The 25,731-nt window shown below is 41.9% G+C and overlaps 1 protein-coding gene across 3 annotated transcripts in view; it reads left to right on the top strand.

Moving 5' to 3' along the window:
- The window catches only part of SLIT3 (slit guidance ligand 3), a 494,867-nt gene that overhangs the window by 269,192 nt on the left and 199,944 nt on the right, over nt 1–25,731 (top strand). For all 3 annotated transcript variants that reach the window (XM_077186384.1, XM_054642751.2, XM_077186385.1), the window contains one exon: nt 4,788–4,859. In XM_077186384.1, the coding sequence (XP_077042499.1) occupies nt 4,788–4,859 (72 nt within the window). The remainder of the gene's footprint in view (nt 1–4,787; nt 4,860–25,731) is intronic.

The following is a 25,731-nucleotide window of genomic DNA, read 5'->3' as shown; positions in this document are numbered from 1 at the left end:
ACTTGAGCTCTGCAGTGGCCTTGGTAGTGTTTGAAAATGGGAAAAAAATCCCTTACTGAATAAAGTACAAAACACTGCTTATAAAGTCCATTATTGTTAAATGTTGATGCTTGAAGGGCCTCTTCTTTGTGAATGTGAGTGTGGCAAATTGCAGAAAAAATGCTGAAATCTCTTATATAGTTGGTGGGCTTGCTAGTAATACAAATGCAGGGTTTTAAACAGAAATTTTTTAATGTTAAGAAAAAATAGATTATTTCAGTTTTGGTAAATTTCACCCTGCATGAATTCAATTCTTTTATGTTTTAGAATATTTCTGTGATTTAAAAAAAAATCTTAAAACTAGTTACATGAAAAAATTTTGTCAGCTTTGGTGCTGGGGATTTTTATCTCTTAAATGCATTTGAAAATGAAATATTCCTTATTGTTGTGAGCAAAACCTTCAAGGCTTGGTATTTAAAGGATTATTTCAAATGGCAAAAGAATATCAACCTTGTAAAACCCTGTTCCTTCTAAATAGTATTTGAAATTTAACTCCTATTTATGATAGATAATGCACCAGTCTAAATGGATAAGCCAGAGTTACACTGTCAGGGAAAAAGTGTTTTAAACATTTAAAGTGGCATTTTAGCCAAGCCATAGATTCTCCTGTGATATAAATCTGTTAGGATGCAGTGTTATTTCTCATTTCTTAGAAAGGTGATTTGTGTCTAAGGTTTTTTGATTTTTTTAAACATCAATTTTAAGTTTTATCCATCAGTTGCATATAATGTACTCACATAATTTTCCTGCTTTTCAATAAAAACTGAGAGCAGTTTTTGAGTCCACATTAGAGCCAAATTGCAGTAATACATATGGCTTTATGTATTACAGCTCTGCCACATGAAAGATGTCTTTTCCTCCAGAGACTTTTAGAAATTCTTGGATTGTTTATAAGCATTTGTCTGTGTCACACTCCACCTAAATCCCATTTGCCCATTCAATATTTTCCTTGCTCGAGTGCTTTGCTGTGCTCTCGGAGGTCTCTGGTGCTGCTGTCGTTCCCTGCCGGCATTGTCTGGTTGCTAATTGCCTGTCAGGGAGCTCTGGGATCCCTGCAGCCCCCGGGGTGGGGTCAGGGTGGATAATTCAATCCCAGGGGAGCTGCTGGCTGTCCCAGCCGGGATCTCAGCTGCCCTGCCCTGGCAGCATCGCCCAGCCCAGCTCTGGGAGCTGGGTCTGCTCAGCTTCACTGCTTTGTGGCTGATGCATGAGAGATTCAGCATTTCACCCAAACACTCCAGCCAAAATCAAAGTTAGATCTCTATGTAACTCAGCAAAATTTGGAGGTGTCACACAGCTCAGTTACTGTGGTTTCATTCATCCTTCAGCAGCTCGGTGTTTCTCTGTGAGGACGTTTTTTGGTCAGAGGCAGTCAAATCACTTGGTGGGTTTAGATAAAGTCTGAGCCCAGTGCTGCATTCCTTCAAAAGGCAGAGTAAATGCAGGTCTGGAAAGTGATTTTGTCCATGTATTTTTAAAATTGCCTCTTAAATCTGAGTTTGTGTTGTCTGACCTTTTAGCACCAGCATGTTGCACCACTACGTGCATAACAACCCATTTGCAATCTCAAGGAAAAGATTTTCTAGAAAGGCTATGAGTGCTGACAAATAGAGGTGCCATTTAAACCTGAACCAAGGCTTCTGCAGCCCAAGACCATTTTTAGAAATTCCCCTGTAAGCCTGGAGCAGGTGAGGTGTGTCTCAGGAAGCTGACCTGTGCTCTGAGTGCTCTGTTCAGGATGCAGAGGTGGGAGATGGGTCACAATGTTCCTCAGGGAAATGTAGGTTCCACCTGCTCTGAAATATTGGGCTATTTTTAAGTTGAAATTTTACCTTCTCTGCATATGGTTAATTTTATCCAAGTAAGATGTTCTTCTCAACAAATGTTAGGGATGTCTGTTTGGCCCCTGGAGGAGCCACGTGCACAGCCTGCCCACACCGAGTGTGTGAGCTGGCTGCTAGTCCACATCACAGGGGCTTTGTTTTGTCTTCATAAGCATAAAAAGATGTGCTGGACACCTTGGCTTTCTGTAAGACTTCCCTTAAACTTTTCCCAAAACTTTAAACTTATCACTTTGTTGTGCAAGGAAGACATTTAGATCTAAACTCTCAAATTTCTAGTCTTGACTGAACGGCTCACCAGGGTGCTGTACAGATGCACAGAAATAGGATTTCCATCTTTACACACAGAGAAATAAATAGGGAGTCAGAGGGTCTTAAAACCTAATTTTAAGACAACTAGCAGTTCTTTTCCTTTTGAGAAGAAATTCTCATGTTTCAATGCAGATGCAAATGTGTTGGGGTGATAGATACCAGGAGACAGGAGCTCTGTGACAAAGGAGCATTAAACATGTGAGTTTCACCCCAGAGACTGTGAAGAATTGGTTATGGGCCAGAGAATCAGGGTGTATCACTAATGAATATGTTCCCTATTTACTGATAACCCTGCTTAACTGGGTGTCTTTGAGCATCGAGAGGTTTCCTTTGCTGTGATCCTGTGCATCGATCACACAGACTAAACCTGGTTGTTGGCAGTGGCATGACTGGACCTGTGGAAATATGATTAAAATGGTCATTACGCTTTTTCAGCAAAAATCAATCTATGAGAGTAGCAGTTTTTTTAAAAATACAATACCCACCAAGGAATCCCTTTAATCAGAAGGCTTTGAGAGTAGCACGCTGTGGGGTTTATTTGCTTATTTTAGTGCATTTGGCAGAAAAATCAATATCATAGTATAACTCCAATAAAAATCGTGCAATATCTAGTACTTCCCGTAGAGGAGAGGGAGAGGTGATTCTCAAGTTGAGGCTCCATTCACCTCATCGTGTTAATATCTGCCAACCTTCTGCTTAATAAAGCTAAGTGTAAAGCACTTAATCATGCAGAAAGCACTGTATTTAACTCATTTGAAGTTTATTCCTCTCCAAAATGCACCATCCCTTCCGCTGGAGCCACAAATTTTTGTCAATTAAACAGGGATATCAGGACAAGTCTTCTCAGCAGTCAGAAACAGAGAGATTTTAGGATCTTTCGCAGATGGTCAGAGAAACAGAGAGAACATAAATATGTATATATATATACATTTATCCAGATACGTATATATGCCGTGCATGAACTCCTACACACAGAAAAATCCCTTTTGGAGGTTTGTACATCCCACTGTCTGCCAGTATTGGAGACATTGCTGAAGTTTTGCCAAATTCTCAAAGTTTTCCAAAGTTAGCAAATGCTATAAGAAATCTTAGTTGGGGCTTTATGGTTCCTAAGGTTTTTAGTAGACCTTAGAGTGTGAGTGGGGTTTCCTGTACTTTAACTCATAAAAAATACTGTGTTCATTGATACAAACTCCATCACAAAGGGTAAGTGTCCCGTGGTTGTCAAAGATGTACATGTCCAGGATGCTCAATGTTAGCAGATCAAACTCAGTATTTAGAGGGGCTCATAGAGACTGTGTTTGCTCTGTTTGTGCTTCATTGTTGTATAATAAGAAAATAGCTGCAAATGTCTATTTAGACCAAAAATTAGATACAGGGAATAATTGGAAAGTAGTTGATCAAACTATACAACCATACTATACGTGGTGTTAAATATTTCCTATAGTTGCATATATATATATATATATATATATATATATTTCATAAAAATCAGAAACTACAGCGTAATCTTTATATCTTTATTCAAGATACTTTACCCACATGGTACAAAAGGTCTCTGCCTCATCGAATCCAAAGTTTATGCTGTGCAAAGGGCAGTAACAGATAGTCAGGAGCTTGCATCTATTTTTTCATGAAATGCAGATATTTTACTTGCATGTGACTGGATATGTAATTTTATTTCTTTAAGTGTAAAATTTAAGGGATCAGATGTCAGAAAATGTAATCACTGAATTTTAAATTACAACTTTAATTCTTTTAAGGAGAGGAGACAGATGTAGCTGTCTTGCTGCATCCACATGTATTGCAAAATACATTTAAATCATGCGCATACAGGGAGACAAATGAGAGAACTCCGCCACCCAAATATTAAATTACATGTTTTGAAGCAAAATAGTGTTTTAAGTGTACATGTGTATAATGCTTTTTGTCACTGGATTGCTCTCCCTGATGCAGTTAGACAGAACCTGTATTTAGTCAGAAATCTTTCAATAGAAAGGGCTACCAGATGGGACCAGTAACAATGCAGAGAGGCATCGAACCACCACAGACATTTGGTGCTTAGAATAATAAAAAGACTATAAAATTAGATTAGTTGAGTCTAATTTGGAATTGGTATATTCCCTATGCACTCTCACAGCTCTTGGGTAGATAAAGCCTGAAGATTTAGTACTGTCAGGACAGAGGACTCCAACTTCCAGTAAAAGAAAAAACGGCATTCTGTGAGGTCACGGAGGGCAGCCCAGTGACCTCCAATGATTTACAGGCCTTTAGCTTAATGAAATTGTTTCAGTGACATGACGGTAAAAGCTCATAATGGATTGGATGCCCTAATGTAATGAAATTACTCCCTTCTGCCTTAAAAAAAAAAAAAAAAAAAGGCCAAAAAAAAAAAAAAGGCGCAATTAATATTTACTGAGACCTGACAGGCTTCAGTGTGCGGGAGCGTGCAGCGCTGTCAGACAGCCGCGAGCAGCCCCGAGCAGCGTGGCAGCTGAGCAGGCGCTGCGAGGGGGTGGAGGGACACCTCGCTGACAGGGAAGCCCCAACCTGGCGCTCCGAGCCAGCCTTCATCCTCTCCCTTCCTTTCTGCAGGCAACTGGACAACAACCAGATCAGCTGCATCGAAGATGGAGCCTTCCGAGCGCTGCGCGACCTGGAGATCCTGTGAGTGGACTTGGTGCCGGGGCGGTGGGGGGTGGCTGTCCCCACAGCGCTGTGTGCTGCAGTGCTGCCGGGGCTGGGGGCTCTGCAGCCTCGCTGCCCACCTCAGCAGGTGCGATCTCAGCCTTCCCCGGGCCGGCTGCGCTGCTAATTAAACCACAATAGGCGCCGTGTGCGCTCTGAGGAGCGCGGAGATCGCTGCCCTGGCTGCTGCCTGGAGCAGATGGGTTCAGCAGCATTCCCGGCGTGTCCGGCGTGTGATCTGCAGCCAGAATCCTGCCCCGATGGCGAGCACAGGATGGGGAACAGGTTCATGGGCAGCAATATTGCGAGATCGGTGACCGCTGCCCTAGACAAAAGCTGTTTCAAAGGTGTTTGGTGTGTAAGAGGGAGGAGAGACGGGCGCTTGGCAGGCTTGTTCAGTGCAGTCATTGGCTTTTGGGGAGGATCCTTCTCTGAGGGCTGAAATAACACCACGTTGTGCTCTTCATGTACCACAAACTTTACACATAGGCTGTTAAAGCTGCAGCACATACTGAATAAAAGGTTTTGACAGTGAAAGCTGACTCTACCAGAGACGCAGCACATTAGATTTGGAGCGCTGTCATTGTAATGTAAATCCAATATTATCCTGAACTTGGTATCTGTGCAGATAATTCGCTTATTACTTATTGCAACTTGTTCACTTAAAGACCTTTTCTAGAATAGGTTTTCACAATATGAACTGCTGTAAAGCTTTCCCTGTCACCCCAAAGTTAATCCTGCAAAGCTGAGTGTCAGTACTCATGAAAGCACATAATTCTGAGCTGAAATGGGGGGGGCAGGAAGGACACGCGACCTCTCCAAAATTCAAACCCTCCTCACACACCGTGAGTTAATGTGAGAGCAGCCCTGACCCAGTGCACACCTTCCTACAGCAGGGAAGGCCTGCCTGGCTGCTGCAGAGCTTGCCCTTAAATTACATGGGATGAAACAGCAAATGGTAGGTGGATGAAATAAGCACCTGCCTCAGCCACTGCTGGCATCTGGAGACTCAGCAGAGTCACGACATGTCCCGAGAGGAGGCAGAGCAGCGGGGCTGGACGGGCAGCCCTGTGCTACTCCACGGGGTCTGAACGCTCTGGTGATGCACAGGGCTGTCCCCAAGGGCTGGCTCCAGCTCAGACTGATGCTCCAAGGAGCTCTGCCCTCTGTGTCAGCAGAGCTCAGCTGTCTGAGGGACCTGGTGGTGGCCGTGTCTGTCACGGCCCCTCTGTCCCCCAGGCTGGGACCCTGATGTGGATCAGATAGTATGTGTTGTTCATATTGAGCTAGCAGAAGGTTTCTGCAGAGTTTCTTACCTGGCAACTTATGTTATCAACAGTATTGTTTGAATTCTATAGTAATAGCACTTTTCAGGAAAAGTAATGTGTTACCACTATAAAATTTTACTTGTCTGTCAGCTTGAAAAGTCTACTGTGTGGTGAAAGAAAAGAAGAAAGGATAAAAATGGAACTCCTCTAAAATTGGCTTTTTTTTTTTTTTCCTTTTGATGAACTGATTGTCTGTATCTGCAGAGAGTGAATCAGTCCTCCCCTGACAGCAGACTGTGCTATAACTCTCACTAAATAGGCTGGACAATAAATGGAGCCCTTTTTTGCAATATACTGAGTTCTGCAGGCTCTGCAGAACTTGCTAAGAATGCATTCCTTCTCCCCACGTTCTAGTAAATGCTGAATTAGTTTATTTACCTCTCTGTTTTCAGTTGGTTACTTCTATGCTAGTTATTTATGGGTGGGAAAAGATGAGGCAATGAGGATATATAAAATAGATCATAATGAGTTATTTAGTGCATTTTTAATTTTCAGCACAGATACACTGCTACAGGAAAAATAATCTATATTAATTCTAAAAGATGAGAAAACACATTGATAGTATCTATTTCTAAGCTTATTTTTCTTGCAGTCACAAAATGTGTGTTTTATACTTCCAACATAATCTGAATTTTTTCCCATGTTTATCTTCAAAGAAAGTCTGAGAATTTATTCTATCAAAATAAATTTGCTAAATGCCCCAGAGAATATAATATCTTTAGTTGTAAAACAGTCATAAATGTTAAAATTTGCAACAATCTGACCCATCAAAGAACATTAACAAATGAAACCAAATTTCAACCTTTCAGACCCACTGTGCATTTTATGCAGATATATTTTAACATATAATGCGGTATGTAGAAAATATTCAATGATTCTTGCAAAAATAAATCCAATTATCTCTTTGAACAGTTTGCCAGAGTACCAAATAATGTATTTCTTCTTTATTTTACTGAAATCTTGTGATTTTTTGATAATCAGTGTTTCCATTCCTGTACTTTTCTCCTCACACACGGCCTGAGTACAGAATTCTAAATTTTGTCTATAACTCGGGGCAGAGCCGTGCTCAAAAAACAAACTAAGAATACTTTCTTTAGAAACACGTTGGTTTCTGGATTGCACGTTTCATTCACCTTGAGCTCCTCAAAAAACATGCCTTCAAGGAGCTTGGTGATTCAGTAGCTCTTCAATAGAAAGAAAGGAATTTTTGTGCAGTTATCCTTCAAAATGCAGAGCACGCCGTGACCCGTGTGGCTTATTCCTTCTCACCAACAAGTTGTTTTCAATACTACTCTCGTTTTCTTGTTTTGCGTTATAAATATCTTCCCATACCAACGAACAGCACAGAGGCAGAGCTGAAAACCAGGCTGAAATTTGTGCCCAAGTTGAGAACTTGGCGTGGTGCAGGGAGCTGGGAACTTCAGCTGCAGCTGGGAGCAGCCCAGGGCACGGAATGCGGCTGCCAACGCCTTGGCGCTCTTGGTCACCTCTGTGCTTAGGAGCCTCTGTGTCCCCGTGACACAAAGAGTGTCACTGGTTTTATGGCCTCACCTACCTAGACCCTAAAGCAGGTGCTGAGTACTACTGCTGATGCTGAGTTTTGGGTTAAAAGATGCAAACATATTGAGTATAAAGCGCTTTGGTGCCTTCTCTTGATTGTCTTTGCCCATGCAGCAAGTTGAAAATGATGTCTGAGAAATGACCTGCAGAACTGATGGACTTAAACATCCTGTCCTGGTAGTTCTGTGCTGGGGCTGGCTTTTTCATTCTCGTCTCAGATTTTCTGAACAGATTCTCATGAAGGATTTGGTTTATATCTGTTGATAAAATAGGAATTTTTTCTTGTTGACATAATTCCTGTGTCCCCCTTTTTGTAAAACATATTTCAATAGGTTTGGTCTTGCATTCCAAGATGCAGAAAAGTGTGTGCAACAACTGAAACAGTGATAAAATGGAAAATGGTCATGTGTTCCTAAATGAGTGGCAAAAGGTATTAACTGTCTTATGACTTGTTAGCATAGAAATGCACAGAAATGTTGAAGAAAATTGGTGGGAAACCTTTGCTAATTAAAGATTTTTTTAGAAGGAGAAGGTCTCTGCTCTGCTTAATTTTTACTCAGGTCCTGTGGCAATATCTGGCAATAACAGTATTATTGAGAAATATCTGTTACTGTAGCTGAAAGTATGATTAAAGGTTATTAAAAAAAACCTCAAGACCAAACGAAAAACCCAGTGTAGTCTTCAAAATGATCAGCCATTATCCTTTGTGGTGTGACAATATGCTGTTCATATACTTTGTAGTCTAGAAATTAGTCCATGGTTTTATTTCCAAATGCCCAAAATTATTAAGGATATGAGATAAAACATGTCTAGGGTTCAGAATTTCACTTCCAGTCTCTTAGGACACATGAATAAAAGAAATTGATTTTAAGATAGTTCAACAAGCTCAAACTGGATAAACTGGTTATATTGAGTGCCTGAGCATACTATTGTCATTAAACTGGGAGGGCTGAAGCATTTTTCTCAGTAAGAAACAACTCAGTTTAGCAAAAAGCCCATTAATTTATTTGTCATTGTTTTGTCTCTCTGGGATAATGGGAAAACTGTGCGGTGGCATGGGAGTTGTTTTGTGTGGACAGCACAGAAAGAATTACAAGTCATTGTTGACAACTTAGGTGGAGTGTTTCCTTTTTTTTTTTTTTTTATATTGTAAAAGCTGTTTTTCTCCTGCTTTAGAATGATAGCCAGAGGGTCCAGAGCTTGAACACATTCTGTTTGTTGCATAAGATTTTATCATACCAAGAGCTAATCCTAGGAGGTCTGTGGGTAGTATTCTGTTAAAGAAGTCACATGGGTTCTTGCTGTACAGAGCTAGTACAGAATGATTTGGGGGTTTGTTTGTTGTTAGCCACATTAATTGCAGGTCTTTCATATCATATGGCTGAGTTTAAAATGCTCCCTCCTGAGTTTCACCTGTTTTTGGAATGAATGAGAACTGACTGCCGTTGAGCCCGTAGCCACACGCGCTCAGGGATCCACCAGTCCACTTTGGGTCCCTTAGTGTGAAACATCGTGCCAATTAATCCACAAGTAATGATGAAAAAGTGCAAGTATAGTCATCCAAATATTTGTGACTTCAGTTCCAAATGAGCCCTAAATGTATTATATTAAAAAGATAATTTCTTCTGATTGCAAAATGTAATAAAGGTAAATAAACTTACACCACCTTTCCTTTCCTAAAATCTTAAAGTAATGAGAGAAATTGAAGTCCTTCTGTCTTGTATGCAGAACCTTTTCTTTCCAAATATTTCTGCTACACTCTTCTCCCTGCTCCATGGCAAACCCACAAAACCACTGAGCTGTAAGGGCTGTGCCGATGTTGTTGAGCTCCAGCTCAGCCCCGAGCCGCGTTGGGTGGGACACAGCCGGTCTGTCACACCAGCCTGGCCTGCAGCCCCAGCTCTGGGCATTGTCTGCCACAGCCAGGCTTTGCAACCATTTGACCAGTGGGTAAAAATTTGGATTATTCCAGCCGTCCTTGTTTGGATTCAATATGTTCCTGTTATAAACTATTCTTTGATAAAAGGTTTAGTCTGTGCAATTTCTAATAGAGATGTCATGGGTGAGTGTGATTATAATGCACACTGCCTTTTGTCATAGCAAACTTTTAAGAACTTTTCTGAACGTGAATCAATATTTTGTGCCACAGCCAGGGTTTAATTGTTCCTAGGGTTGCCTCTGTATGCTGAACGCTCAGTTATGTAGTCAGTTTTACTTATTTGCAAAATGCTATTCTGGGCATGTCTTAACTAGATAGAAGATTTTTATTTGCTTTCACAACCTGGAGAGACAGGGAGCGAAAGTCATGACATAATTCTAAATATATGAGATGTCACTGCTTAATGAAAGCCTGAAAATGCCACACAAATGTGATTTCCTCCTCTATTTTCCTGCAAATTACGACCGGTGGAGGCAATCAGGATCAAATTTAAACTCTGTAAATCACGTTCCTATAACTGATACCAAAATGCCTAAATACAATAATGAAAATGAGAATTCTTTGTCAAATGATGTGCATAACTAGTTTACTTACACTTGAGTACAGTGAAATTTAAATTATTGCAGTTTTTGATTTATATTTTTTGTTGTTTGGATTTTAGGGTTTTTTGGTTTTGTTTTTTTTGTTGTTGTTGGTTTGTTTGGGGTTATTTTTTACCCAAGGGTGTGTATTAGCTCAAATGTATGTAAATTAATAAAAGCAATTTAAAATCTTTAGTTATTTCATCAGTCAGTATGGAAAAATGATATGTGTAATAAAAAGTAATGGAAGGGAGTAACCATTGGCAGTTAATTGAAGTATCCACCTGCTTGGTGAAATCAGGTGAAAAACAAGGAGTTTGGCATTTGTAGGAGGATCCACAGTTTTCTATGTTGAGCTTGTCTCACAGACAATCAATCAAGTTATGCCAGAGGAAGTCAACGGTTGGTTTGGCAATAGAGAAATTGTGTGCCCAGAGTACAGAGGTACCAATAGACAGATGGGAATTTCCCCTTCTCTTCACTCTGTTATTTGTTAGACTGTCCCTTAGTTTCTTCTCTTCCCATTCTTCCTGCCTCCTGTATTGCTGTCTGCAAGGGAAGGAGAGAGGCTCCCAGAGAACCTGGCTGTGGTTACTACAAGGTTTCAGTTACAGAAATAGTCAGAGATAAGATTAACTGCAGAAATGCCTTTTTTTGGGTGAACTTGTAGAAAGTGGAGTGCCCCCCCAGTGCACCCTAGGGAAAGGAGATGCATAATCAGCCTGACGAGTTGATGGAGGGAAGATGGGCTGCATACGTGGTTGCTTGATAAGAAATGTTTTTATTTGCTGATGCATGTCCGTGGGAGATCTGGTGTCCCTGCTCAAGATGTGGAAATGAAATCTGAGATAACCCCTGTTGTACAGCAGATTACAAATGGGAGGTTGGAAGTACGGCATGGTGAAAGGAACACTGTCCAGATGGCACCATGGTGACAGGCTTTATATCAAAGACCAGCCGAGACAAAATAAGAGTGGCTAAGAGAGGGTCTCTGAAAATCACTGATGCCTGTTACAGATGTAATGTAACTCTCTCTTTATGGGGAGAATATATTTGCATAAATTCATTGATCAATGATTTTGCTAATCCTGCCGTATTTCAGGCATGTCCTTGCAAATTGATGAACATTTCTATCAGCCCTTGGTCCGGATGCCTAATTATGTTACATATTTAGAAAGATGGATTTTTCCCTTCCTGGAGCATATGTAGTAGTTGAATGCTGTGCTCATTCTCCTTCCCTGCCCCATTAGGTTGGAGGGTTTTTTCCCTTTAAGAATAGCCTGGAGCCGTACAGGCTGCAGAACTTACCAAGATAAGAGCAGTGGCAGGTTAGAATTATTAGTTTCATGAATCACTCACCAGTTTGCTTTTTGAGGGAGCCCAGTTTTATGGGTTGTGTCGTTTAAGCCTGGTGCTGCAGTCACTGCTCCGAGAGATTCCAAAGTCAAAACTCCAGGAGATAGAGATTTCTGGCACACCTTTTCTCCTGTGATATTAATTGTTTCATTTGCATGCTCTGCTCATCTTGTGACCTGCCCTCCCTCCCCTTTGACTAATACAGTTTCTTCGTCAGTAACGCAAAAGATGTAGAACAAGCATTTTGACTGTTGAAAGTCAAATGAATGTGAACGACTTAATCCAGAGGACACTCAGCTGTGTGTTTCATGCTGATGTGCAGCTCAACACCTTAACCAAGAGCTGAGCTGAAGGCTAGGATGGAATGAAACTCCTTGCTGATAAAGTTGAGGCGATGACACACTTCTGAGGGAGCATGACGAGCTCAAGGTGCATGAGCAGTCATTTTATGCCGTACTCTGCAGTTCATTGTTTCTGTGACTCCCCAAGGCAGCAGGATCACGATGCTCCAGGAGATGGATGTGGTTCTGTTGGCACCAATGCAGCCTCTGTGGCTGGGGGGAGGCTGCATGTGTGTGCACACAGGTTCCTGTGATATCACTGTCCAACATCCCGGGATGTCCTCAGCCCTCCTGCGACACTGGGGTCTGGAGCTGGTGGTGTGTGTGGGAACTCCTGCTTCCTCCGGGCTCAGTCACAACAGCAAAAAATGATCAATGCAAAAACATTTCAAAACACACAACTGTTTCCCTTCTTTTTTATTGTGTGCAGCTAAAGGCATTGTTGTGACCAGTAGGGGGGTAGATGGTTTGTCTTTTTCAGAGGTTGCTTTTGTCCCTCTGCTGTGCTAAGTACAACAGAGACAAAGGCTCTGAGCTGTAGCCAGTCTTTGTTCAAGGGAGGACTCAGAAGCCTGGAAAGAGAGAGTAAAACTGTTATGGTAGCTCTGAATACAAGGATTGTTGAGCTCCCAATTGAAGCAAGATGTCAGATATTTTACCTTAAACTGTAGCTGCAGGGACCAGGGTACTATGCATTACTTATTACTGGCATTATCCAGTATTTTTAGCTAGGACAATAATATTGTGTCTGTAGTAAATTAGAAATCAAATCAGTAATACGTAGATAGCTTGGAACTTCTTGGAAGTGAAGTAGATAACTATATCTGCAGCTGAAAAAAATGCATTGGTAAAACTGCTTTTGATCTAAAGATCAAATAGTGTCTTTTTTCTTGCTGTTCAAAAGGTTATGCATGCAATGTAGGTATATATGTGTGTATATGTGATGATGAAAGCATTTTAAAATTAAGGTTAAATGAAGAAAAATAATTTTTAAAACTTAAAAGGTAGAAATAAGATAAATATAAGTTAGATTTTATTTATGTAGCTTATCTAGTCCTGGGCATAGGAATAAAGAAAATTTAAGAGCTGCTTTTAGGACAGAAGTAAAAAATAATGTCAAAGTCATAGGAAGACAAATAATCACTATTTCTATGTTTATTAAGTTATCATAAATGAAGCCATTTCTTGTTAACTGGTTCAATATTTTTGAAGCAGCATTACATTTCTTTGCGTTTAGAAAACGTCCATTACATTTTTATTTTGAGGTGAATAATCTCAATGCATTGGATTTAATCTTTATGAGCGATGGATGGCCATGCTTGGGACATCTGCACATCCTTAAGAAACAAATCTAGAAATGCTATAAGACCATCCAGAAACCTTTGTTACGATGTACCATGTTGCTGGATTGTTTTAGAGAAAATAGCTTGGCCAGTTGAAAAAGCATCAATGGCTACATAAAGCCATTGATGGAAACGACGTTGAGTTGTGCCGTTGACTTTTTAAAATTGCTTTTATCCGCCTTGTCTTCTCAGTGCTGGGTGGGGTGAGGCTTCTTGGTCCATAAGCACCAGACTATCACTTGGAGTGGGCTTTATTTGAGGGTAAAGAGATGAGAACACAGTGCAAGCCAGGCTGATGGCTGTGCTGGAGGGGTGAAGCAGCACAGACTGGGCAAGGTCTCCGTTGGGTTGCGTCTGAGAGCAGCAGGGCTTTGCTGGAGAAGGGAGCGTGGGGCACATGGCTGGTTTTGGCCCCCATTGCAGGACGGGGATCGATGGATTGCCGCAATGCAGCACCTCTGCGACGCCGCCTTGGAGGCCACCAGGAGCCCCCGCTGGTGCAGGAGGCGGCTGCAGGCTGGGCGGGCTCTGGGGAGGGGGAGCCCACCCCGCAGCACCCACGCTTCCTACTGGCTCCTTGGGCAATTCCAGTGGTGTCTTAAAAGGGTTGGGTCCGTCTCTGTCTGTGAGACATCCCGTCTTCCCGTCCGCGGGAAGGGCGTTAGGAGCCAGGTGAGCCACTCCAGCCGAAACAGACCCTCCACGATGGCAGGTATATCTTATTTTGGGTGCATGCAGATAAATGGTCATGTGTGGAGAACAATAGACTCCTTTTCTTTAGCTACGGCTCGCGCTTGTAGAATATTCCTGAATAGATCATGGGTGCGTCGAATTTTTTCTGTGTATATTTTATTTTGTGCTTTTTCTCTGTGGACTGGAGACAAATGAAACACTGTGAGTATTTTCTGTTCAGATTGTGATGGTTTCTTACCTGTATTGCATGGGTATAAGCAGATATTGCTGCTTCTCATGGGTAGGTGGAGTTTGGGAGAAATGTAAAAATTGGAAAGATAGGCATTTTTAAACATATTGACCTTTTTCTTGTGTGATACACACAAGCACTGTCTAATGCCTTATTAAAATAAAATCCTGATGGAAAGCAGATCCCTTTCCAGCTTTACCAAGAAACGTAATTGTCCTTGTCTAGAAACTACATGTAGTCTTTGTTCTTCCATAGCATTTCTTCCCTCTAAAAATGTAACTTTTCCTTAACAATTGCCCATACATGCAAGTTTAAATTCACAGAATGTGTGTATCACACAATCCCTATTTCATTCATGTGGATTTATGCTAGCCTGTATTTTAGCCTTAATTTCCAGCATGGATGAATTGCAGATAGGTGCATGACATACCGTTAGAGTATTAAATTATTCCACAAATACCTTCTCAGTCTCTTGCACTTTGGGGAGACAATTTTGGCAGTTAAGGTGAAGTGTTCTCTCTTTAAAAGATTGTCTTGGTTTCCTTCCTCTGCTGTCCAAAGCCAGGAGCTGCCTTTGAGGTTCTTTGCCGCACCATGGCCATTGTCCTCTCGCTGGAGCTATGGAAGAGCTCTTCCTGCTGCTCTCTCCCAGTGGGAATGCCAATGGCATTGGGAGCTGAGGGGCAGCTGAGGCACTGAGATCAGAGTGGGCTCTGGCCAGAGCATTAAGGGGCATTATTTTGCCTGCAGGACCCGCTAGTTCTGCTGTTGGGAGAAAATTGAACCCAGGGATTCTGGCAGTCCCTGCTCTGTGGGTTCCCATTGCCACCTCTTACAAGGTGTTGGTAGACCCTTTTACGTTTGGCTGAGCTGCCAGCAGTGCCATGTCACTGTGGGGCTGGTGGCTCGTCCCTCTTTGTTCCCAGGGGGCAGCGCGGGTCCCGCAGCACTGCAGGCGCTGCCGCATTGCGGCACTGAGGTGCTCATGGGCTGCCACAGTCACCATCCCAGGGAGACTGAGCATGGCCACAGAGCACCCACAGTGGATGCAGAACAACATTTTTATCATTTGCCCTGCCTCAGAAAAGGCAACTGATTTCTGTCTGCCCCTCAGAATGGCTTTTCTGTTGGTGGTGTGTTACTCAGACGAGCATGGAACTGATGTTCATTGTGGGGGGAAGGCTGTAAGAATAGAGAATGGAATAGAATTTTTTTACCATAAAGCTGTAGCAATAAGGCTTCAGTGTACTCAGGGCAGGACAAATTAAAACACAGCTTTGAAGAATGATACCATTCCTTTCTGATCCAATGTTAATCAATTTCTTTAGAATGTCTTTTGGTGAAGTCCTGTAAGGAAACAGTAACACTCAGCTGACTGAATGCTGAAACCTTTTACCTTGGAAATCTCCATCATTACAAGCAATCAGCCTGAACAAATGATCAAAGTTGCTTGCTCCTTTCAAATTTTGGAGTTGAACTGTGTTAGTTTGAATTGGATTGTGTTTATAAAGCTGTTTCAGCTCCAGAAAGGACTAACCTGAAAGAAGTCTTTAGGCAGGGACCTGAGAAACTGCTTTATTTTGCTGAGGAGCTGATGCAACAAATATAAGGTTTGTATAATTTGACTTCATGTTGTTGATTCTTTTTCATCTTTTCCATAAATTCACTGTGGTAGGCTTTCAGACCTCTGTATGCATTGAGAACCCAATACCGTTTCCATTGATTTTGTCAGGAGCAGCACAGAATCCATAAACCACAGTTCCTGACATGCATGCAGCTGGGGGACACCAAGAGCCATGCTTGGTATCTCTGTATAACCTAAAAAACCCCAAAACCAACTCTACTTAACAATGAATTTATCTTAAAGTGAAATAATTGTATTGTAAGATTGTATTAATTCATTTAACAAGAGCTTTTCAAATGAATCTACAAAACAAAATTTAGGGGAGTTTAAAGGGAATGCAATTTGATTTTGGTGGCTCCTGTGAAAATCTGTGCCTAAATAAATGGATTGCAGGGACTAGATTCACTCCCTGCTGAAATCAGCAATGGGATTTGCTCTGACTTCAGCAGACATTGGGCTGGGTATTATGACAATTGGAGTCGTTCCCAGTGGTTTTAGGCAATAATATCAGCCCTGAAATTTGGTACCACAGAGAAACATCAAAACCACCCTAATGATGCAAAAGATTTACTCAGTGTTCACATAAATACTTTTATTTCTTTTAGTCCAAATCAAAATTGTGGGTGTAATTGGGACTTAGAGCCACAGCAGGCATTCCCAATACAGTGTACTGAAAATTGTGTAGCCTTTGGGCAAAGACCTGAGAAAATTTCTTGATTCAAAAATAAAAAGGAAAGCCAATGTTTCATTTGCAATTTTTGAGTTTAGAAGAAAAACTCATTGGAGAATCCTTCATTCAAAAATAAAGCAGTGGCAGAATAATTTCAGCCTGCATTCTCTTGTCTTTGCACCACTGCTTTTATATTTTAATTCAGGCTGAATGGAATTTGTATTTTCTGCCTAGAATTAAAGTGCCATGTAAGATTGAAAAGCTGATTGAAACTTCTCTAAAAAGCTTTTCCAGCTCTCACTAGGCATAGATGTTAGAAAGAATTGGGAGATGCAACTGGTATATGTATTTTGTACAGCTGATAGAGGTGATTTGATTGTGTGGGAAAATAGCAATGTCTTTCAGTGCACAGAAAAAGCAACTTCCTCTAGGGGAAGCCATAAGACATTTCGTGTCAGACCACATGAATGGCATTCTTGATTTACCATCTAACAAAGTACACAATTAAATTTGTACCCACTTTCTCTGTATAAACTTTATTATGTTTTATTTTACTTTATCCTGTTCTCTGCTTTATCTTGTTCTGGAATATTTCATTTATTTGGGTGTTGGTATAAGTAAATAAATTCAGGCATAATTATATGTATGTGCATATCTAAAAATATCTATAAATTATCTATAATTATCTATAATTTTTCTATAAATTCATGGCTAAAGGTAACACCAGAAAGGTTTGGCAGTATGTTACCAAAATCCTTAATTTTGCTCATGCTTGGTTTTTTCCCAACATTTTCCTGCTGCAAGTCCTCTTTTCCCCTGTCCCTTGCTCTTAACCTCAGCTCCTGAGCTTGCCCATCCCAGAGACTCCAGCCAAGGCACAGCCAGACTCCAGGGAGAATTAATGCAGTAATTACAGGACTTAAGTTAATATGCCCTAAAGTTATCACTGTGGGCAAGTGTGAGCATCCTGCTTCTTGCCAGGTGACAAAACAGGCATGTTAAACAAAGAATCTGTTATTATAATAACTCTGTTTCCCTAAAGCCTGATGGTTTTGAAAGTAGTCTCACTCCTTCAAGGAGGAAAAAAAAATCTGCCTTAAACATCTGGCCTTTATAATAAACTTAAATAGCTAAAATCTGACAGTTATATGCAAATTAAAATTAGCCACAGAATGGGAAAAACCAGGCAATTGTAGCAGTAAACACTGTCGGCAGTTTTGTGTATAATTCTGTGCTAAGCTTATTTACTTTATTTTTTCCATATATTTCTAAAACAAAGATTTTCTTTCCTCTCTATCCTTGGGATGTTCATATTTCTGATGTCAGCTTCCCAAGTTAACGATGCTGGAGCCTCTCACGTTGCTGTGATGAGAACATTTGTGAACACATTGTCAAAAGACTAATACTAGAACAGAAACCACAAATTGGCAACCAGTTATTTTTATTTCAGTGGCTTCTTCATGTCACCTGGACACTATTTAGACCATTATTTGCCTGGGCTAACGTTGTGTATAAAAATAGCACTTTTCTGGTGCCAGCTCATTTTAGAGTTGGGTACAAATATTGAGACAAACCCCCAGCTGTTATTGCTTGTGCTGCTAATTTGAGGTGTCAGCTCAAAGCTCTGCTGCTCTGTGGCAGTGAATGAGGCCCCTTGTGAGATCATTATGTTTCCTAACAGTGCTGAGGAACAGATTAATCAGTGCAGCATCAGTTGCTTTCATTATCTGCCCACATGGTAGTTGTGGGCTTTAACTTAAACAGTCTGTGGTGAGATCAAGGAATTGAGTACAAGAGGCACTCGGGGCTCACCACAGCTCAGAGGAGATGCAGTTGAGTTCTGGGCATTGCCAACAAGCAAACCTTGAAAGTTGAGGGTGGCTGCACTCAGTGCTGAGGGATGGAGTGCTAAAGCCACTTTGCTTTTTCATCAGAGGCCATAAGAAACAGTAAATATTTGATTTAATACAAATTCCTCCTGACCTGTGTGAAAAAATAGCTCTTTACAGCTATTGGAAATACAGCTCCTTTTGCCCTGCAATCTGAAAGTTAATTACAAACATTAATTATGGTAGTGGATGAAACTCAAGTCTTGTGTTTATTACTAAATATAGATTTAGATTCACTTTTTGGAATTGTTGCTGTTAGTTTTATTGGGTGCTATATCAGGGCTGGAGGGGGTCAGAAGCTGTCATCCCCTGTCCCTCTCTGGGGCAGGCCCATCCAATGCCATTACTGACAGGGATTCATTTACTATTTGATTTCAGGCTTCCCTCCCGATGGCTGCACACTCTGTAACAGCTCTTTTCTCTATTTTTCCTGTTCTTATTGTAAGAAACATTTTCCCTGCATCTAATGAAAATCCCTCTTTCTGAAATGTAAACCTGTTACTGCCTTGCTCACCCCCTGCCTGAGTGCATACAAGGAACAGAGGATGTCTTTTTCCTTTGCAGTGACATTTTATGTAGTTGAATGGAGCTTTAAAAGTAAGTGATGTGAAACTGCTAACACAGAGGTCTAAGGTAATGCTACTGTTAGTGCTAAATTATGCTGCTGGTCAGCTCCCAAATTCATGTTTCATCTCTGCATTTCAGACAGACCCTGAGATCCTCCTTTTATCTGCATAAATACTGATGGTGATCTCTAATCTTGCACAGGCTCAACTGTTTCACTCCACATGTGCACTGGGAAAAAAAGATTTCTTCACTTTTATTTACCAATACTACACACACAGACAGCCCCAAAGCTTTGGGGTCTTGGATAAGTCATGTTTCTGGCACTGGCAGGGACAGAGTAGTGCTGTCTTCTGAGCTCCACTGGCAACTTATGCTGAGCTGTTGAGCTTTTTATATTTTTTTTTCTCCTTTTTGCCTCACTTCACCCACTTCTGAGTAGATGTAACATTATCAAAAAAACTATTAGCACGAGAGGCTTAATTATGCTTGGAGACGCCTTGGTTAAGTCTGAATGAATTTCCTGGTCTCATTTAGTGGATGTGTAGTTGCACTGGGGATAGGAGCTGGGAGCCATGGCAGTGATCTGGGAGTATGACAGTAATTCACTCCTGGGAGCATTCCCAGCTGCAGACACACCATTCCTAGCTATCCATTGCATGCACATGGATAATAATCTTGCATTAGGCCCAATTACATGGTGTTATGGGCACACAACAGGGGGATTACACACCCAGCCAGGAGCACCCCCTGACAGAGCAGGGGGGTAATTGGAGGAGACAGAAGGAAATGTTGGCTGTTAGTGCTCCCAGTGCTGCAGGGCCTGGCACAGCTCAGCCCCACCAGCCACTCCCTCTCAGTGCCTCACTTTCAAAACCCAGGTTTATCACAGAGGGAGTAACCCAGCACCACCTTTCCACAATGTGTTGAGAGAGTTTTGAGTGGGAAAAGGAGCTGAACATCGTTGTTTGACTTAGAGTGAAGCCCACAGACACATGGAAGCCTGTGCTGCCAAAGAAGGGCTGGAGTTTGTAGGATTCCTGATATAAATCCTGTGTTAGAAACCTGTAAAAAATCTGCACTGCTCAAACATAAAATGCACTCAAAACCAGCAATAATCTAGTACATGAGATGATGCCTTTGCAGAGCTCTTCTTCCATCTACAGGATGTCTCACAGATGAGATGGACCCAACTCTTTTAAGACACCACTGGAATTGCCCAAGGAGCCAATAAGTGGATCTGAATATTTCTTTCTAACTGAGAATTTTGCAAATGCTGCGGTGTCTCATGGTCAGCCAAATGTGACACAAAAGCAGCCTGGTGTGGATCAAACCCTGAATGGCCAGCACAGCAGGCCTCTAGTAACCATGGGAGATGCTTATTAAGCCTTGGGGAAAAGTGTTTTCCCAATTGGAATTGAGTTTGAATTAAAATGTCTCAGTTTGATTGGCTGTTTTGCTAATTAGCTGCAGATGGAATGGGGAGGAAAGCAGTCCCTGTTACTGACAAGTAGCAAAGGGCAGCATCCAACAGGTTCTCCCTGCCCCTTCACTTGCATCAGTTCAGATTGAAACAAGAAGGAAGCATCACTGTGGCTATTGCACTGGACTGATGCACATTCTGAAAATGCCTTGAACTTAGAAAAATGGACACCTGCATTATTGGGGTTTTTTTCCCATTTGTCAATGATCAACTAGGATACCAGAAATTTTTTTAAGCTGGGATGTAGCAGGTGGTATTGTCATCAGTGCTGTGTGTTAAACAAAAAAACCACAACCTTCCTGTGCATTTTCCTGCTTAAGTGTGACTGGAAAACATTAGGACAGTCGCTTTTTACTAAATAGTTAATATTTCAGATATTTCTCTTGTGTAGGGTAACATTTTCTGTCAGAGGAGATCCTTTTGGTACTAAACCAGATTAGAGCACGTGGACATGTTGTCATGAAAAAATCTGATTTCAGATGAAATAGTTGACAGGCATTCTGTTGTTTATTATATGCTCTCAATTATATTAATTGAATTCTAAGTAAGGGAAGCAAATTCTTTGTGTGATCTGTGATATACGGAATTGAGATTGAATCTTCACCTGACAGGCTGGGATTTCTGCTCTCTGAATTTATGCAAGGGACCTGAAAGGTGCTTAGAGATTCTGAGTATTTAAAATAAAATACTTGAACTATTAGTAGGGTTGAAAATTTAAGTATTTTCCTTTTTTCTCAAGGCCTCTGCCATAAAAGTTGTGTGATTTATTCTAGAATTAGGAGTATTGTTTTCTTCTGACTCTAATCAGTCCTATGCAAGGTGGAGAAAGGTGTAAAGGATAATGCATAAATATTATTGAAAAAACCACAGACAAGACAGTCATTTCTGCAGGCTAGAGATTTTAATGTATTTACATTGAGCCTGGAATTAGCAGCTCTGTGGCAGGGAACTGCAGTGGTGTTCATGAATTTGGAGCAAGTCAGAAGAGAAAAAAATGCAACTGCATGGAATTAAAATTGCACCAGAAGTTTGAGGAAGGAGATAAGTAATTGTTTTCAAATCGTGACAGGAGTGCAGACTGAGCACTCTGTCCTTTAGGAAAATTCAGATTAGTAGGGGCCATAAATCAGCTTTACATTTCAGAAGGAGGGAGGCAGCTCCACGAGTGCCTGTAGCCAGTTTGGCAGAGCAGTGAGATGGGAGAGCAGCTCCTCTGGGGCTGTAAATTGGAGTCAGTGGGACTCTGACAGCTCTCAGTGGTGGAGGCTGTGCCACCTCAGAGACTGCTGAGCTCACCTTCTGCATCTTCCAAGTAGTCCTTGGAGGATCCTCAGGGCTGCTGCAGTCTGCTTCTGCTTACCCTGCAGGATGTGACAAGGATCACAGCCCAAGGTGGGAAGTTGGCTGGCATAAATAACATTGTCTGTAACCCCAGTTTCCTGAGTCAGCATTTTGGGTGTGCATAGTTTACAGGGAGAGGACTTCTGAATGAGAGGACAGTGCTTTGTCAAGGGACGTGTTGGGGTCTGGAACAGGTGGGAGTGGAAGGGGCTGAGGACCACTCAGCAGAATATGTGTCCCCTTATGATGTTGGAGGAGTCAGAAGATTCTGGAATTCCTATTTCTTACAGCTTCCTGGCATTTACAAATCTCTTTTTATGGATTTGAATTTTGGGTGGATCAATCCTCAGATTGGGACCTTGGAGCAGCCAGCAGACAACTGGAGCATCGTTTATTTTTTCCCTTCATGTACTAAAAATGCTGCTTGTATTGTGTGTTCACCCCTGCCATGGGGTGATTAAAAAAATCATTGCTGGGGAGGAATGATGTGCATGCTGGAAAGCCTTGCAGGATGTCCCTAGAGCACATCTCTACCTGAACAGGTTCCCATGCCAGAGTTTCACTGGGTCCAATCCCTGCAGCTCCAGCTGGGCTGTGGTGCAGACAGTTCACTGGCAATTAGTGCCCTTTGCAGTGTTTGTCCTCCTCTGTTCTGAAATAATTGCTGTTATCATAGATGTTTTATTGCCTTCATTATGGTTAACATTTAAATACCAATGAAATAGTATTCTACTAAGTTATCTGTGCAGTAGCTGTCTGCTAGAGTTATCCCTGAAATTTGTGTGTAAAGAGAATATTAATTCAGTGCTGATTTAGGATTCTTAGAAGGAGGGCTATATATTTGTCAATGAACTATGGGGAACCTTTGCTTATTTGAAAATAAGCAAGTATCTGAAACCTTTGCAAAACCTGAGCCACTCTCATTGTCTTGTGAGCAGAAATGCTGTGTGATTGGAATAATGCTTAGTCTGTTGAATAGAAATATTTTAAGGACCTGTAAAATATTTTTGAATCATCAAGTCATAACAGGTGACCTTTCTGCATGCAGATGGATTGCACTGAGGGACAGGGATGTGTTCTCTGCCCTCAGTGCAGAGGGAAGCTCACTGTCACAGCCTGCTCTGCCTGAATCCAATCTGCATCCTTTAGAAATCAATAGGAAAATCTCTCTTGAATTCCTATGGCCCCCATTGACTCCTGTAGTGCCATATGTGACTGATTCAGACATCAGCTACGTCTGTGATTTAATGTTTGTGAGCTGACTTCACATGTGGCTTTTATTTATCACTGCATACCTAAAATCTTCCATCCCAGTGCATAACTCATTTTAAAGTAAAAAGCAGCAAAAGCACAGGGTTGTCTCAGAATTATATTTTTATGTTTACAGGGGAAAAAAAATGGTGATGCAATTATAAACTCCATTTCTGAGCCCTGTTTGAACTTCCCAACATGTAAAGAGCAAACACATACAGATACTGAAGGGTGGGTGTGTTGATGTATTTATTCATGCACTCTCACTGGGTTTGTTCCCTTTCTGAAATTGTTGTTCAGGCTTGTTTTTGGCTCATTGACCATAAAAGACTTTGGTTCCATTGCTGGGTAAATAAGGTAATGGAGCACTAGCATTGTCTGACAGAGAGGTTCATGTTGCTCCCTGCCATCTGCCCCAGTGGGATGTGAGCTGTCCCTGTGACCTTAGCAGGGATTGAGGCAGGGCTTGCAGCCCTATCACTGCTGCTCAGGCTGCCCCAGCACAGCACAGCCCTGCAGGCTGGCAGGCACAGCTGGCAGCTCCCAGAGCTGACTTCCAGCTCTCCTGCTGGAGCTGACAGTGTCTCCCTCTTCATCTTGCCCTTTACATTTTTAGTAGGCTGCCTTTGAGTCCTTGGGCATTGAGAACCTGAATCCACAAACCCAGTGGTTTGTACACTCATCGGTCCCAATACTTGGCTGTGTGTTCCTTGTCCAATTTTTAACATCTTTGAGTTTTCCAGAGGATCTGGAATGAATACTACATGTTATGCTCTAAGTTATCATGTGCTAAGACTGACAGCTCTTATCAGCCTGGTGTGTGAACGTGTGTGACTTGACTGATACAGATCTCTGGCAGCAGACCTCACATGCACATTCCAGATTTCCAAAACTCTGCTTTTACTGACGTAGCTCTCTCTGCTCACAGATTTGGAAAGGAAGGGTGACTTTGCTCTGTTGGTGCAGTTTGCTGTCATGGGTATGTCAGCCCCCAAGCTGGCTCCAGATTGCCAGTGCATCCATCTGGTGCAGCACTCTGCTGGAATACCAGCTCTGGAGACTACTTGGGTGCTGTCCTGCCAGCATGCAGCACAGCAGCAGCAGCAAAACAAGCTGCCAGAGCTGCTCCCACCCTGCTCCTGAGTGTGCCTGTGCAGGGCCAGGGTACCCTGCAACCTCCTGGCTTTGCCAATGTCTGGGTGTGTGTCTTCCTGTGTACTCAAAACCCAGTCTTAATAGGGTAAAATCTTAATTAGCTGTAATCTGCTGATGTTTTAGAAGATGGCTCTGCAAAGGGATTTCTAGGCAGAATTGTAAAAATGGTTTTTGAATTGGCAGATGACCAAGAAAGAGAGTGAACTCCTGGCAGACTTTTCTAGAGCTTTTGATTAAATGTCCTATACAAATACATGACATTGGAATAGCTGAGTAGTTCAGGGAAGGATGAGGTGCTGTTCCTGCTTCAGCAGGTATGTATTTATGTATTCTTCAGCACATATATAAGCACACAAAAGCACTGTCTTCTGCCAAAGTGGCCCTGTGGAATTCTGTGCCCCTTGTAGAAAGCAGAGGCTGCTCCCTGCCCTGCTGCATGTTTCAAACAGGCAGGGGCAGGACTGGCCACGCTGGAACACTGAGTGACGCCAGCCCTGTCCATTCTCATGACAAACTGCATTTGCAGATTTGGTGCTCTTGCAGCATGGCAATTATGCCCTGTGGAAGTGCTTTCCATTTCCTGTGCTATCTTGATAAACTTTATAGCTTCTAATTTGCTGGAGAGTCATTGATATAATTAGGAGCTACACAAATGGGAGCAGCACACTCAGCTGATGGTAATCTCAGTTCATTCTTCCTGAGAAGCTCTAAGGGGGTCCCTCCAGCAGCCCAGATTTTCTCTTTAGGCTCAGCTTTGACAGAGCAGCAGCAATCCCTCTGTGCCTGGGTCAGGACGTGCTTTATTACAGGCTGCTCCACTCTCCATCTATTTTTTCCTGAGGAAGGGGAGGATTGGGAGCCCATCCATCTGGGTGTTTCTGAGGAGCAATGGGGGCTGTTTGTCCATGTCAGCAGGCTTTGCTAACAAGCCTGGGAGAGCCAACAGCTCTCTTTTGGTCACAGTACATGCAAATCCTTCAAACTGCCTTTAAATGCTGTGCCCAAGTGTGTTGTCCCCCTACTCACATTGTATTTGCTGGGAAATGCCCCAGTGAAGGCAGGAATGATGAATTTGACTCCATGTTCTCAGAAGGCTAATTTATTATTTTATGATACTGTATTATATTAAAAAATACTATACTGACTATACTAAAGAATACAGAAAGGATACTTACAGAATGCTGAAAAGATAATAATGAAAAACTCGTGACTCCTTCCAGATTCCTGACACAGCCTGACCATGATTGGTCATTGAGTTAAAACAATTCACATGAAACAAATCAAACAGCCACCTGTTGGATAAACAATCTGCAAACACATTCCACATGAGTACAACACAGGAGAAGCAAATGGAATAAGAATTGTTTTCCTTTTCTCTGAGGCTTCTCAGCTTCCCAGGAGACAATCCTGGGCGAGGGGTTTTTTTCAGAGAATGTGAAAGCCACACGCTCAGGCTGCACCAGGTTTTCAAAGTGGCAGCTGGACAGATGGGTCTGGATGTCTT

The sequence above is a fragment of the Agelaius phoeniceus genome, chromosome 15, assembly GCF_051311805.1.
Source record: "Agelaius phoeniceus isolate bAgePho1 chromosome 15, bAgePho1.hap1, whole genome shotgun sequence".
Classification (NCBI taxonomy): Eukaryota; Metazoa; Chordata; class Aves; order Passeriformes; family Icteridae; genus Agelaius; species Agelaius phoeniceus.
Note: the sequence above shows the minus strand (reverse complement) of the source record. Positions and strands in the feature narration are given on the sequence as shown.